The sequence below is a fragment of the Tiliqua scincoides genome, chromosome 4 (genome assembly GCF_035046505.1).
Source record: "Tiliqua scincoides isolate rTilSci1 chromosome 4, rTilSci1.hap2, whole genome shotgun sequence".
Taxonomy (NCBI): Eukaryota; Metazoa; Chordata; class Lepidosauria; order Squamata; family Scincidae; genus Tiliqua; species Tiliqua scincoides.
In genome coordinates this window covers 136,721,463-136,736,196 of record NC_089824.1, presented here as the reverse complement: position 1 = coordinate 136,736,196, position 14,734 = coordinate 136,721,463, and the positions used below count along the sequence as shown (strand labels likewise).

At 42.3% G+C, this 14,734-nt stretch overlaps 1 protein-coding gene and 1 pseudogene across 5 annotated transcripts in view; both read right to left on the bottom strand.

Annotated features, from left to right (window-relative positions):
• Positions 1 to 702: 702 nt before the first annotated feature.
• LOC136650829 (5S ribosomal RNA) lies at positions 703 to 822 on the bottom strand (annotated as a pseudogene).
• Positions 823 to 1,342: 520 nt separating this feature from the next.
• Positions 1,343 to 14,734, bottom strand: part of KYAT3 (kynurenine aminotransferase 3) — a 29,529-nt gene continuing 16,137 nt past the window's right edge. For 4 of the 5 annotated variants that reach the window (XM_066625835.1, XM_066625832.1, XM_066625833.1 and 1 more), the window contains 6 exons: positions 10,852 to 10,928; positions 9,545 to 9,634; positions 7,815 to 8,001; positions 6,894 to 6,967; positions 5,655 to 5,741; positions 1,344 to 4,499 (listed from right to left, as the gene is read on the bottom strand). In XM_066625835.1, the coding sequence (XP_066481932.1) occupies positions 4,443 to 4,499; positions 5,655 to 5,741; positions 6,894 to 6,967; positions 7,815 to 8,001; positions 9,545 to 9,634; positions 10,852 to 10,928 (572 nt within the window). In that variant the 3' untranslated portion in view covers positions 1,344 to 4,442. Of the gene's footprint in view, positions 4,500 to 5,654; positions 5,742 to 6,893; positions 6,968 to 7,814; positions 8,002 to 9,544; positions 9,635 to 10,851; positions 10,929 to 14,734 lie in introns of all 5 variants that reach the window. The other variant, XM_066625834.1, reaches the window with a different exon arrangement.

Here is a 14,734-nt window from a genome sequence, read left to right as displayed (position 1 = left end):
TATTCCACCTGCTCTTTGGTGTGAGTGAAGAAGCGTCTTGGCTGCCCTTCAAGTGAGAGATGAGGAAGCTGCTTGTCAGCCAGCGTAGGAGGCAACCGGGCGCCAGAACTGATACCAGAACGTGAAAGATCTGTCTGAAATGTTGTGCGGTTCTTGGAAGGATAGAACCTTTCTGTTATTGTAAAAATCCCCCTTAGAGTTTAGAGATAGCCTGCCTATGTGAACTGCCTTGAATAAGGTCAGAGGAATAATCCGATGACCAGAAAGGTGGTATATAAATACCAGTATTATTATTATTATTATTATTAATATATCAAATCAGTTTTAAATTGGCAATATTTAATACATCCTCAAAGACTAGTATTGTAAAATTTGAGAGGACAGATTTGCAACCATTGCACCAGTTTATATGAGGTGGCAGATTTCATTTGTTTGGTAAAAAAAATTTAATTTACACAAAATGGGAAAACAACAATTTTAAACCAAGAGATAGGCAGCCCATTCCTAAAGCTGGTGGGTCAGCCAAGTGCAGCAGCAGCAAAACAGCTACTGCTGTATCCAGCAACACCGCCTAGGCCACTGGAGGTCTCCTCATGGGAAGGAGACTTTTGTCCCCTTTTCCCATGGAAAGCCCCAAGCCCCACAATGGGGTTTATCAAGTTGTTTGGTTGGCAACCTTCAGTCTTGAAAGACTGTGGTATAAGCCTACAGCACGCGGTATTCCCAGGCGGTCTCCCATCCAAGTACTAACCAGGCCTGACCCTGCTTAGCTTCCGAGATCAGATGAGATCGGAAATGTGCAGGGTAACAGTTGCTGTCAGGTTTATCAAGTCTGCGCAAGATATTTTGCTGGCGCAGAGTTGATAAACCTGACAGCAACTGTTACCCTGCACAAAAAAAGCTATTTTGCTGGCGCAGACTTGAGAGACTCCATGTCGGCTTTCCAGTACCAAACACCTCCTGCTCCAGTTCCTCCCCCCCACCAAGAAACTACTTACTGCTAGGGCACCGGCTGGTCCTCCTAACGGTGCTGAGGTTAAGCGCCAAGTGGCGCTGGCCCAGCACTGGGGCCCCTTCTTTCCAGGAGCCACAGATAAGCCGCTTTATGGTAGCCGATGCTGAGGGAGTTCAGGATTGGGCCCTAAGAACTCGGCACTGAACTCCAGTGCCAGCACTTGGTGTTGCAAATGTGCCGTAAGTCATATCCACGGCACCCAAATAGAAGGGGCCGCCAGTGCTAGGCCTCAGCACCACTTAGACAGCTGGCCAGCGCTCCTCCAGCACCAGTAGGCAGTATTTTGGGGTAGGAAAAGGCGGGGAGTGGAGGGAGGGGAGGATCAGGCCGGGGGGGGCAGAAACTGCAGCAGATTCTGCCACCATATCATCCTCCTAGCCCTGGCAGCCCAAAACAAGCCTCCTTGTGCCTGTGCCCACTCAAAGCAGGCACAGATTCAAAGAGACCCAATGGGTCCCTCAGCGTTTGCTCCCTTAACCCAAGAAGACTCCCAGCTCTTCCTCAGCACCATTTGAATCCAGCAGTCACATTTCTGCACTGCTGGAGACCTGGGCGCCGACAAGGATTGGATTGGTCTGTTGAGCACTAACATTTCTCCTTCATAATCATCCTCCTATCACTGGAATTCACAAGATGACATTTACACAAATACTTTCACAGACGATGTTATCTGTTTGATTTGCCTCATTGATTGTATCTTATTTCTTATTCATTCTAATGCAGGGCTTTTGTATGATTAGTTTTTGTTTTTATTAGTGTTTTGTTGTGTTTCATTAGTAAATATATATATAACATATAGATATTATATATCTATACAGATGTATGACATATAATTAATAACCATTTAAATGTTCTGTGTATATCTCTTAAGGTAATACACAACTACCATTTCTGTGATCCAATCCAAGTACTGAATTTAATAAAACTGTGTGACAAAGGGTGCAATCCTAATCCTTTATGCTAGTGCTTTCCAGCCCTGATATAAGGGCAATGCAGCTCTGAGATGAGGGAACAAACATTCCCTTACTTTGTGGAGGCCTCCGTGAGTGACACCCAACTGCAGGATGCAGCACATGTCCCATTGGTACCACTATGCCAGTGCTGGAAGCACTGACATAAGGGGTTAGGATTGTGCCCAAAGTGTATTATTTCCATCAGATTGACTGCCACAACAATTGCAATACAGAGAGTACAAAGGAATGTATTTTAACCTAAGTAGTGATGAACAATGCTATTGCATTAGCTGCTCAGAGTATGCTGTGTCATTTCCTGAACTTTAATAAAAGATCCTTCAAATAGTTTACAGATTTTTTTCCTCTTCTGCTACAGAACCCTTGGTGGGGGAGACAGAGAGCACAAATTTCCCAAATGAAAATAAAGAGCAATGTTCAACTGTAGCAATTTGCTTTTTTAAAAAAATAGCATGTTATTTTTAGTTTTGACTGCAGTCCTTTTAGTTATTTGGAAGTTGTGTGCTTCCCTGCATGCATCTGGCAGGGCATATACAGTCAGCCTGCATCCTGAACATGATAGACTTGTACAAATACAACTTCACACAGTCATAAAAAAAAAGCAGCAGTTTAAATACTGCAGGTGATGCCAGAGTCTGAGTTCAGATAGTGATACTACTGTTCCTTCCTGTGTTGCATCATTTTTAAAGAGACAGTACACATTTTTCAGATGTCACGGCAATTTTGAATATACAGTACCCAATTTTGGCTTTATACTCCAACCTTGCAACATAGGCCTCGTGTATCATGCAGGCCAATTGCACATTTTTTTTTTGAAGTACATAATGAATACAATTCTAGTCAGTCAAGGTAAGGTAGGTGACTTGCTTTAAATTATGTTGAGTATATTTCCATCCTATTTGTGCAGATCTACAGAAAAGGATCTTTTGAAAATCAGCTGTGCCTTATTGTTTTTCAGCAGATGACTATTAAAAGTGACTATGGGAGTTTTAAAAAATGTGCAGGACTGACCTGATCTAAGTGTTACTGTCGGGGCTCCTCCCAGATGCCCTGACCCCCGACTTACCTGGGAGCAGGCACCCCCTGCCCAGGGTGGGGAGGCTTCACTGCCCCCAAAGGGGGCAAAGCGGGTTGGCTCACCTCAACCAGCCAGAGGGGGCTGGCAGGGCAAACAAGGAACACAGAAGGAAACAAGCCAAGAACAGAAAAGGCCTTTTCTGCCCCACCTGGAGGAAGGGGAGGGGCCAAAGGGGGCAGGCTTGCTCCATAAAACAGGGAGGACAGGGATGAGAGGCAGTCAGTATGAAGCAGGGAGCTGTGAGGTCAACAGCTCCTGCTCCTAGGCCAGGTTTGGCAGCTCTGCTAGGGAGGAGGACAAGGGTGCTGGAACCCCCTCTCCCTCCAGCCAATCTGAGGCCTCCCTGGGGAGGAACAAGCCTGTTCCAGGCCCCTCCAGGGGAAGGTCCCTACAGTTACATACATGAAAGCCATCTTCCACCTAGCAGCTAATTCTCACATTCACAGCCTAATTCTAACCAACTTTCCAGCCAGGCCAACAGGGCACCCTGATGCATTCTGTAGTAGTGGTGGTAGGCAATCACAGAGACCTCCTCAAGGTAAGGGAACATTTGTTCCTTTACCTCATGGCTGCACTGTGGCTGCATCAGTGCTGCGAAGTTGGTTAGGATTGGGCTGTCAGTCTTCTTTTAGTAGGGATAAAGACAAGCTGGTATTCAACAAAAAGAAAATAAAACCCACACTGCAAATGTACAATATCTTTGAAAAATGTTAAGTTTCTCACAGGTTTGGGGCTCTGGTAGGTATAGTATGTTTATCTTGTACTTCAACATGTTACAAAAAAACTAGAGTTAAAAGAAGACTACCACTGAATGGTGCAGAAAATAAATTATAATTCAGACCAGTGTTTCTCAAACTGTGTGTCAGGACCCACTAGGTGGGACTCGAGCACATTTCAGGTGGGTCCCTATTCATTCCAATAGTTTATTTCTAATATATTAGACTTGATGCTACTATGGGATGTGACTGCATTGGGGAAATGTTACAGATCTGTACTTTTAACAGGCTACTCTGTATATGCTTTTAACAATGACAGTAAATGGGACTTACTCCTGGGTAAGTGTGGGTAGGATTGCAGCCTAGGATTGTTAAAAATTTTCCTGCTTGATTACGTCACTTCCAGTCATGACATCATGACACTGGTGGGTCCTGACAGATTTTCATTCAAAAAAGTGGGTCCTGGTGTGAAAAGTTTGAGAACCACTGATTTAGACAGTATCAAAGTCAGCCCTCTTAAATTACATTACTAAATATCCAGTAGATGGCGGCATACTGCAATTAAAAAAATACATTCCATGTGAAACTGTAAGTTGTGTATTAAATGTTCAACGGTCCATACAAAATTAATTAAAAACTGACTGAAGAGGTTAACTTCTGGGTCAATGTTTCTTCCAGTTCTTCAAGATTACTTCTGCAGCATCCAATGTACTGTCTTTCTGTTAACACAAAATACATAATGAGTTAAAAATCTACATTCAATCCTGGAAGAACTATTCAAAATAAAATGCATATTATTTAGTGTGTGAGCATTTGAACACTATTTAATATACAGAGAACATCTCCATCTAGCATGGTATCCTGATATGCAACTGTAAGCGTCTGAAAGAAACTATAGTTATCTTTGCCTCTTTCCAGATGACTTATCAGATTAGATGTTAGGATGAAATTTGTTGGGGGTGGTTTGGCAGACATTGCAAGCTAACCCAGTTTCTCAATGAAATGCCTGACTCAAGTATGTTTTGATATTGCAGCGTTATAGAAAAGCTCAACTTTACAACCACATGAACTATAACATGAAAAATAAATAAATAAATATTATTATTAAAAAGATATATTTATCCAGTGGCTTCTCAAAGGGAGAGTTATATCCTAAGCCAACATTCCACCTGTTTTCTCCAGTTCCCCCTGCACCAACTTCTGCATAAGCAGTGCCAAAAAAGGATGAGGTTGCAGGAAAAGGAACTCCCCCCCCCCCAACCATAACTATTCCTAGGTGAAGATGAAATACATATGGAGGAAAGAGTGCAGGAATAAAGACAACTGCAGAAGCACATAACCCACTGTCCCTATGGCAATGCTCAATTTAGTGCTGAACCAATGTAATTAATCATTCATGGAATGAGGGTTTCTTTTACATTGATTTATTATGACATTCCACAGCAAGTAAAGGAGACCTAACTTTGTATGAATAAGAACATGAGCTGGAGATTTCCTTGTTCAAATCTCAGGCCAGTCAAAAGCGCACAGGATTGTCATGAACAAGCTACTACCTGTTATCTGCATCATACCTCTCCCCAATCTGTACTATGGGCATGATAATAACTGACCTCCCTTTCATAACTGAACATTATGTTGGTAATCCTTGCAACGTGAAAGGCTCTGACTATTTGGGGAAAGCAGTATGGAAATACTAAAATATTATACTATAAGAAATTGTTAATAACAGTAGTTTTAAAACATATTAAAGTCTTATTTAACAGTTTAATAGAGAAGGGAAATTTCTATGATTACACTAGTTAGTACAAAGATTATGTATACAAACAGTATTGCTGACATCTAAAACATTATTTAAAAGTCGGTTGTAAACATACTTTGATGAAACAAAACCGTATGTATTTCTCAAACTGTTTTTTGCTCTCTGGGCCACAAAATGAGCTGACAGGAATAGATGAAAGTTTCTGAAATGACAAAATATAACGTATACTAAACATGAGAACACAAACCCATATGTTCAAGAGAGTCAGAAGGCTAAGAGCTTAATTAGGGTTGAATCCCCCACTGCAAGAAATGTTATCAAAGCCACCTCACTATATTGTGATGTAAGAAGAATTCACATATGGGGATTTTTACTGCGTGTACACACTGTGCAGGGTCTGGGAAGCTGTAGCTGAACTATGCATAGATTGCACATAATTTCCTTCATTGCTTTGTGTTTGGAAGTGTCTTCCACTTTCTTTCTGGGGATGTAGTGTCTTTTTCCTAAGAAGTGCATTTTACATCTTCTGGAACCAGTCTTGGCCAGAAGTTTGCCCCCATCCTCCTAGCAAAAGAATGTAGCAGAAGTAAGAGCTAGTCTGCAACAGTGGCTGTGTCTAGTCCATAGCTAAAGGATGAGGTTGGTTTGTTCCAGTAAATAGCCCAGGGATCCTTACAGGGTTCATCTATTTTTTTGAAGTATGGGGAGAATTCCATGCAGCCTTCCTCTATGCACTAGATCAGGGGTCTCCAAACCTTTTGGCCAGAGGGCCGCATCAAATGTCTGGCAAGGTTTTGAGGGCCGGGAAAAAAATTTAAATATAAAATTTATATATGTAAATAAATTAGAGATGGAACTTAGATGTGTGAATAAATGAATGAAGGGGCTCATTCATTCAACCTCTCTGGCCCTTAGAAGACCCTCCAGATGCAACCAGAGCATAATTCCAGTCATGTTTGGCAAAGTGGGCCAGGGGCTTTCAAGGGACAAGAGGCTGGCCGCGGGCTGGATAGAGGCTGGCCGCGGGCCACATCTGTCCCCCGGGCCGGGGTTTGGAGACCCCTGCACTAGATCAGTGTTTCTCAAAATTTGCTCCTAGGAGTCCTGGAACTCCCCGAGTCTCTTTCACAGATGCTGCACTACTCAGTGCATGTGCTGGTGTTATGGGGCTCCCCAAGACTCTCCACATGCACCTGTAGGACTCCCCAAGACTCTAGAAGTGTAAAGGGCTCCAGAGACCAAAAAGTTTGAAACTGCTGCAGATCAATGTCATCAATTTCACAATCCCACTCACAATAAAATACCTTTATTTGAAAGAAAGACTATAATAGGGGAAACTAACCTATCATCTTACCTTAGCTTTTATCATCCACTTCGCAAGTTTGTAATCAAAAGGTTTATCCTCCTCCATGTCAGATAAATCTACATCTTTAAAAAAAAAAAAGAAAGAAACAGAAGAGTGAAACATAAAATTTGAAATTTTCCAGTAGAATTATGTTATAAAATAAGCATTCCTTCCTCTGCACAGAAAGGTTTGGCAGAACAGTAGATGCAAGGAATCCAAACTGCACACTGGTGCCATTGTCTGAGCTGAGAAAGTGCACTGATGGCGTGAGAACTACTATGCAACATTGTAATCCTTTCCGGGAGATTATTTTCCATGCTGCTGTTTTCCACACAGAAGCTGTACTTTAAGGGGAGAGATATGACACTATGAAAAACAAAGGATTGCTATCAAAAACACCAGTCCTGTTCAAAATTCACTCCCTCTCCCTCTGTAACATGTTATGAAAACATACTCATGTCCTGAAGTCACCACACTGTGTATGTTGCTTATGAAGAAAATATACAATGTATGGACATCAGGACATAGGTTCGTTTCACAGAGGGAAAGAGTGGACTTGGCCCAAGCGCATTTTCAGTGTCACCCTAACTGCAGCAGAACACCCACTGTGTTCAGGAAAACGACACACCACTGATGTCAATTACTCGGGGGGAAAGTACTCTAAGGGCACAATCCTAACCAACTTTCCAGCACTAGCATAGCTGTGCCAGTGAGGCATGTGCTGCATCCTGCAGTTGGGGGGCAGTCATGGAGGCCTCCTCAAGGTAAGGCAATGTTTGTTCCCTTTCCTTGAAGTTGTATTGCCCTTATATCAGTACTGGAAAGTTGGTTAGAATTGCAGCCTAAATTTCTGATGGAGGCCTCAGCACTTGTCAAGTTACCCCACATTGAATGAAATGAAAACTGTCATGGAATGAAAACTTCACTAACTTAGCATAGATACATCAACAATCATGAAGTATCCGCCCTCTGGAACAAAAGGTTTCAGTCCAGCTTCCAGGAGCATCTTAGCCATTCGGTTCCGCTTGCTTTCCAATTCTCTAGGCAAAGAATAAAAGTAGCAGTCTGGGTCATCCATGCGTTTGAAGTCAATCAAAAATGCTTGCCCCAGAGCCTCCTAAAAATTAAAATCAGTACAGGAAAAGCATGTTGAAATAAGTTAGCCAAAAAAAAAAAAAGTAGGTACAACAGACCTTGTAAAGACTAGTTTTTAATAATATGCTATATTTAAATAAATGTTTGGGTCTTTAAAGTCCTTTAAAGTCTAACAGAAACAGAATGTCATATGACATGGTGGGCTGGAGACGGAAGGCAAGATTGGCAAAAATCCCCTCTCATGTATATGGAAGGTCTTATACTAGCAGAAGATAGAACTGCATACGGCCAGTTGCCAGGAGGGGACATTAGCAGTAAGGAAAAAAAGTTAATGGAAAAACCTCTGACATCAGTGACTATGCTTCATGTTAGTATATGCATATTTTCTGTCAAAAGCTTGATATTCAGTGTAATGGGCCTTCATAGTTGCTTAATTCACTGAACTTATAAGTGAATTTCATTTTTATCACAGTTCATGCAAAATAACTAAATCTTGATTATTTTAATAATAAGGAATCTATTACTCATCATAAAATTCCACACATTGACATTAAATGTACATGTCTGCTAAAGTCTCTTTTTATCACAAAACAAACAAAAGTCCCAAATAGGAATAAACCATAACCTTAAATGCATGCACAGCCAAGGCTAATAGCACAATCCTAAACATGACTACTCAAAAGGAAGTCTCATGCTGTTTAGTAGGGCTTAGTCTGCAATGCTATCCACACTTAACAAGGAGTATGTCCCAATGGCTATAATAGGACTTAATTCTGAGTAGACATGCAAAGGATTGGGTTTTTCGTTCCTAGTAAGTGTGTTTTAGGATTGCAACCTAACAACACAATCCTAAGCATGTCTATTAGAAGTAAACCTCACTGTGTTCAATGGGGCTTACTCTCAGGTAAGTGCGCACAGGAGTGAAGGCTGCAATCCTATACACACTTACCTAAAAATAAGAACCAATGAACTAAACAGGGCTTACCCATGAGCATCATAGGATTGTAGTATAGGTGCATTTAAGATACATTATTATTTACTAAATGGCAACTTCCCACAGTGTCAAGAAATCACTGTGTAAGCCAGTTGTCTACATATCACCATACTAAGGATGATTTAAATGAGACATTGATTTAAATTGATTGATTTAAATGATTTAAATGAGACATTTATGCAAGTTTTTCACAATGAAATTAATAGAGTGTAAAAGCACATTTTGGTAGGATTGTGTACACTACTTAGATCCAAGTTTCTCTCATTTTCAATTTACTGTTATATAATGTGTTTGAAATGTTAGTACAGAACACATTTGAACATTACTTTATTTGACAAAATAGCAGACTGTAGAATTGCTAGTTTCTCTGCTTCCCTGCTACTAACAGAACAGTCAAATTACTGACATTCAAATACTGATCCACATTGTTTAACTGTTCATTTCATCTGCAATTCCCACTTATATAGTCCTTATTATCCAATTTCTAATACTGCTTAATGATCCCAGCCTCCTGCACTGTGTTGGACTCTTTAAAAAGCATATTGTTTTCTTTGCATACATTTGTACCCACCTGTAATGGAGTTGGACATGTATAGATTGTATTTTGTTGAATGACCTGCAAGTGTTTTATCAGATGCTGGGGACCGATAGACCAGCCAAGCTTAAGCAAAGAGACAGAGAATGGTAATGACTGACAGTTCATTTGATTTTCACAAATTATTAAACAGTGAGAACTATTAACATAGTCACATTTTTAACCAGTGCCATGATAACAATCCTGCAAAGGAGCCCGCAAAATTTACTCACCCACATACGTTGTCAACAGCATCTTAACAAACAGAATGAGATCTGGGCTGCCTTTACAGACACCTATGATCACTGAGAGACACATTCCATCTAAGCACTCAGAACTCCTGTTTCACCTGATGAACGGAACCTCCCATACTACATCCCATGACACTCTCTCCCCTTTTCCTTGGCTTGTATTGTGTATGCTAGCTGGAAAATATGAAGGTTACTTAAAACAATGATTTTGTTTTAAAGAAAAAGAAGTTGCAGCCCACAAAAATATTAACTTGCTCACAAAGAACTTGTCATTTATGAGCTTCTAACAACCCTTCCCTCTCCAAAAGAGAAGACTCCTCCCCTTTACAATAGCTTCTCTGGCTGAACCCTTGGGAGCAATTCTCTTGTAAATAGTGTCTCTTGTGGTTTCCTCTAACAAGTCTGCTGTATGAAATAAATGTACCACACACACACACACACACATTAAGATTAATGCAAATTATGTTCTCAGACAATACTATGAAAATCAAACATAAGTTTAATTCATTTACTGAGGTGTATATTGGCTTTCACAAAACAGATATTACCAAAAGAAGTACAATATAATAACTAGAGCGCGCACTTATACAAGCCTGGCTCCACAGGGTGTGCCTAAAGCGTATGCATATACATTTTGGGCATCTGGCTACAACCCCCTCAATCTTCAACAGTGGCTTTTGAGAAAGGTTTGGGGGTTTCCTATGAGAAGGGGGAGCTCAAAAAGTGTGGACACTGAAGCATCTTCCCTGTTTTTTGTTTGTTTTTTAATCTTGGCCTTTATTTCCTAAACACACAAGGGCCCCAGCAGATTTTAAAGTCTTATAAATCTAATGTTGGAAGGATCTGAGATTGAGAACGAGATCTCCATTTAAATAAGACATTCCAGGGAATGTGTGAAACATACAATAGAGTCAGTTGATTTTCATAAATTTTGCAAGAGGGGGGTATCTATTAAGCTTGCATATGACATCCACAATGAGAAGTTCGCAATATAAATAGTACTTTTGCAGTTCTCACGTGTACTTCATCCAAGTGATCTCTTACTCTATTTACCTTCCAGCCAGTTACACTGTATGTTTTCCCAGCACTTCCTATAGTTACTGTTCTTTCCCACATTCCAGGCAAAGTGGCTGTTGAAAAACACAGAAACACATATAAACACGTTGCTGGACTACCATTAGTAACTAGTAACTACTAGTTGGACTTCTAGTACAAGCAAGTAATAGGAGGCTTCATCACACTAATGATAATCTCTCATACAATGATGTATATAATAAGGGACACATATGAAGTTTGATTCAAAGGTCCCTTCCATTGAAGGAGGAACTGAACCTTTAAATTCAACTCCCTGATGATCAAAAGAAATTGATATTTACATTATTCTGGTTTCCATACCCACATCCACTTTCAGACAGCTCACTGAACATGAAAGTAAGATTACAAGAAGCAGGTACCCATATAATAAACTTCTCAGGTCAAACAGAAATACAAACAACAGTTGTGAGCTGGAGGTAATAATCTGAGATGGGAGCATGTTCCTCAACACTCACATGGAATCACAGTAGACAAAATTCACAAGAAAATGCATGGCAACATTTTCCTGCAGCACTGTTATAGATACATTACAGGTGACATGAGAATACCACCAAACACAGCAACCTCATAATGTATAGCAAATATTTACCCGTGTTGTAATCAGATTGCTTCGTGTCATGGGGTAATTGCCAAATGCACAAGTATGGCTATGTTGTACAGAGAAGACTTTGACAAGGGGGTGCTGTTTTCAGCAACATCTCCACATTGCCTGTAATGTGTAGTTCTGCCCCTAAAATCAGTGCTGAATGCTATCCATCACCATGGTCTGCAAGTCAATTATCAAATCTAAAGCCAGCAAGAATAGCTTCACATACTGAAAAATATCCATTCCGTTTTTAGCAGGCCACAAATCAAAGTCAGTGACAAAGGCCCAAATCCTAACCAATTTTCCAGCACTGACATAGATGTGCCAATGGGATGTGTGCTGCACCTGCAGTTGGGTGGCACTCACAGAGGCCTCCTCAAAGTAGGGGAATGTTTGTTCCCTTAACTCAGAACTGCATTGTCCTCATGTCAGTGCTGGAAGGTGGGTTAGGATTGTGCCCAAAGTCAAATAAATTTTATAGAAAATATATTGCCCCAAATTTGAGGAACTGAGGAAAGATTCTCTGAGAACAAAGAACAAGTATATTCAAAAAAAATCACAGGGCAGCCATGCCAGCACATAAAAGGATCATCTATTGTTTTCACATTAACTGCATTTTTAAAACAAATATGATCCTTGCTAAATAACAGAGTCTTTATAGCAAGTTACACCAGGAATAAATGTATTTTTATAGGTAAGCATGTGTCAAACACTACGACGAGTAACACAACGTGCACATGTGGGCGCATGTTACTAGAATCAGCACTATCCCTTTTAAGATGCCAGGAGAATTCTCACTTACAATAAGAACTTTCTAAATCTGTCGGTAGAACTTCAGTCATAGAAAGCCCCCACTTTTATAACAAACAGATAAAAGAAATGATGAAGTGTTCCAGACTAGACAAAAGTGCATATAGTAGGCAACAGCCCAAAGACTATGCTGATTTTATGGAATATCACAGGCAACCCTATTAGACAGGTTTTAGAGAAAAACCACAGAATGCTGTAAATTGATGCAATGCTCATTTTGCATTTTTCATGAGAGATGTCACTTCAGTTGATGGAATATCTGGAGTTTAATATAACTCTGCCTCTAGGGAAAGGATTTGTGTTCTGTCCTTTGCATAATCTCTATGTACAAGTGATAAAAACTGGAGAATAGAAGGTTACTCGGGGAAAGAGTGGTTTTGTGTACTTTATAAAAATAACTGTCACTTGCAGGTTTTAATTATTTGTAGGTTTCAATAATAAATTAGAAAACCATTTCTTGGGACCTCCTTAAAAGTGCACAAGCAAATGCCTCCATTGGCTAACAACCCCAGCTTTTCTGCTGTGTGATAAGAATACCGTGTCTATTCCTGTGTCTACCCTGTGGGATAAAACTACCCTGCAGTAATCCAAATGATAAAATAAGGATAGAACTGAAATAATTGAACCTCAGAATATAGAACTCTGAATTGTACCAAATCTATCAAAGTATTAGCAAGCTATTCTAAATTAATTAATTTTGTCATACAAATTTTTATAGATGAATATAGATTTCATTATGTACATGCTTAGGTACCAGTAATTCTGATTTACTGCAGCATAGTGGCAAAGGGAATGAGCTGGGAATCAGTCCTAGTTCGAATCTCACCTCTGCCATGAACAGGCCATGAGTGGATTTAGGCATGCCACTCCCTCTTGCCCTCCATTCCCCCTGCTGCAATGGGGGATAATATTTAGGCTGTAATCCTACACAAACGTACCTGGAAATAACAGCCCAATCCTAAACCCAGCGGCACCCAGGACTCCTGTGGCGCCAGAACGGCTACTGGATCCTATGGGCACCAGGCTAGCACTGGGAGACTCCTCAGGGTAAGAAAGCGTTCACTCACTTACCCAGGTAACACAACCACGGCGCCAATGGGTCTCTTCCGATCTGTGCCCACTTTTGAACAGACATAGACCCTAGGAGGCCCATGTTGGGCTGCCCAGGTCAGCAGGGAGGTTAGGATTTGGCAGTAAAGGCTGCCACTGTCTCTGCCCCCCTCCTTGGCCCAATCCCTCCCCCCTCTCCCCACCCTGTTTGTCCACTCCCCACCTCCGCCCCATCCTACCACTGGTCAGTGCAGAAGCACCAGTCAGCTGTCCACGCAGCACTGAGGCTTAGCACCGACTGGCGCTGGCCCAGCACCAACAGCCCCTCCTTCCTGGGTGCTACAGACATGCTTCAGTACGTTTGCGACACTCCGTGCTGGAGCTCAGCACTGATTCTAGGGTGACTTGGGCCTTCAGTTCCACTGAATTCAGTGAGACTTGCTTTGGTGAAGACATACATAAGATTGTGCTGTTACATACTTTACTGGGTTGTTGTAAGGAAAACATCGAGATAAAGCGTGTGAAGTGTTTTGCACATTCAGAAAACACTAAACAAATGCTATGCATTGCCTCATTTCCCTAGGCCTGGGGTCGGCAACCTGTGTTTTCAGAGCCACATGCGGCTCTTTCAGTCCTCTGATGCAGCTCCCCAGTGGGGGCTGGAAGTGGGGCGCCCTTCCCCTTGGCCTCCGCCCAGCCAGCGATGTGCTGCGGGTGGCTGCTGGTGAATGCGGGTGCCGCTCCTCCCTGCAAAGCTGCAGCTCCTTCCCTGCAAAGCGCCCCCCCCCCGCGCACAGCAGCTCCTTCCTCGGCAGGCAGGCAGGGGCAGCTGTGATCTCCTGGACCTGCTCTCCCTGCCCCACTGCGAGCAGGTGCGGGGGGGGGGCAGCCGGGCACCTCTTCCCTGCGCTCTTCCTTCCTTCGCCTTGCAGCGGGCTGAACGGAAGAGGCGAGGCTGGTCAGAGAAGCGCGGGAGACGCAGCACTGCTGAGGCAATGGGCAGGAAGGAGCGAGGTGAGCTGCATTCCTGTCCACACTTCCCTGGGAGGAAGCCCCGGTCCCTCTACTGGGGCTGACTTCTGAGTAGACAGGGAGAGGAGCCTGTCCACACTTCCCTGGGAGGAAGCCCCAGTCCGTCTACTGGGGCTGACTTCTGAGTAGACAGGCAGAGGAGCCTGTCCACACTTCCCTGGGAGTAAGCCCCGTTCACTCTACTGGGGCTGACTTCTGAGTAGACAGGCAGAGGAGCCTGTCCACACTTCCCTGGGAGTAAGCCCCGTTCACTCTTCTGGGACTGACTTCTGAGGAGACAGGTAGAGGATGTCCCCTGGTTTTGGTGTTATGTGAGAGTGCAAAGAGCATCTCTCTATCCACTCTGTCCATCCCCTGCATAAT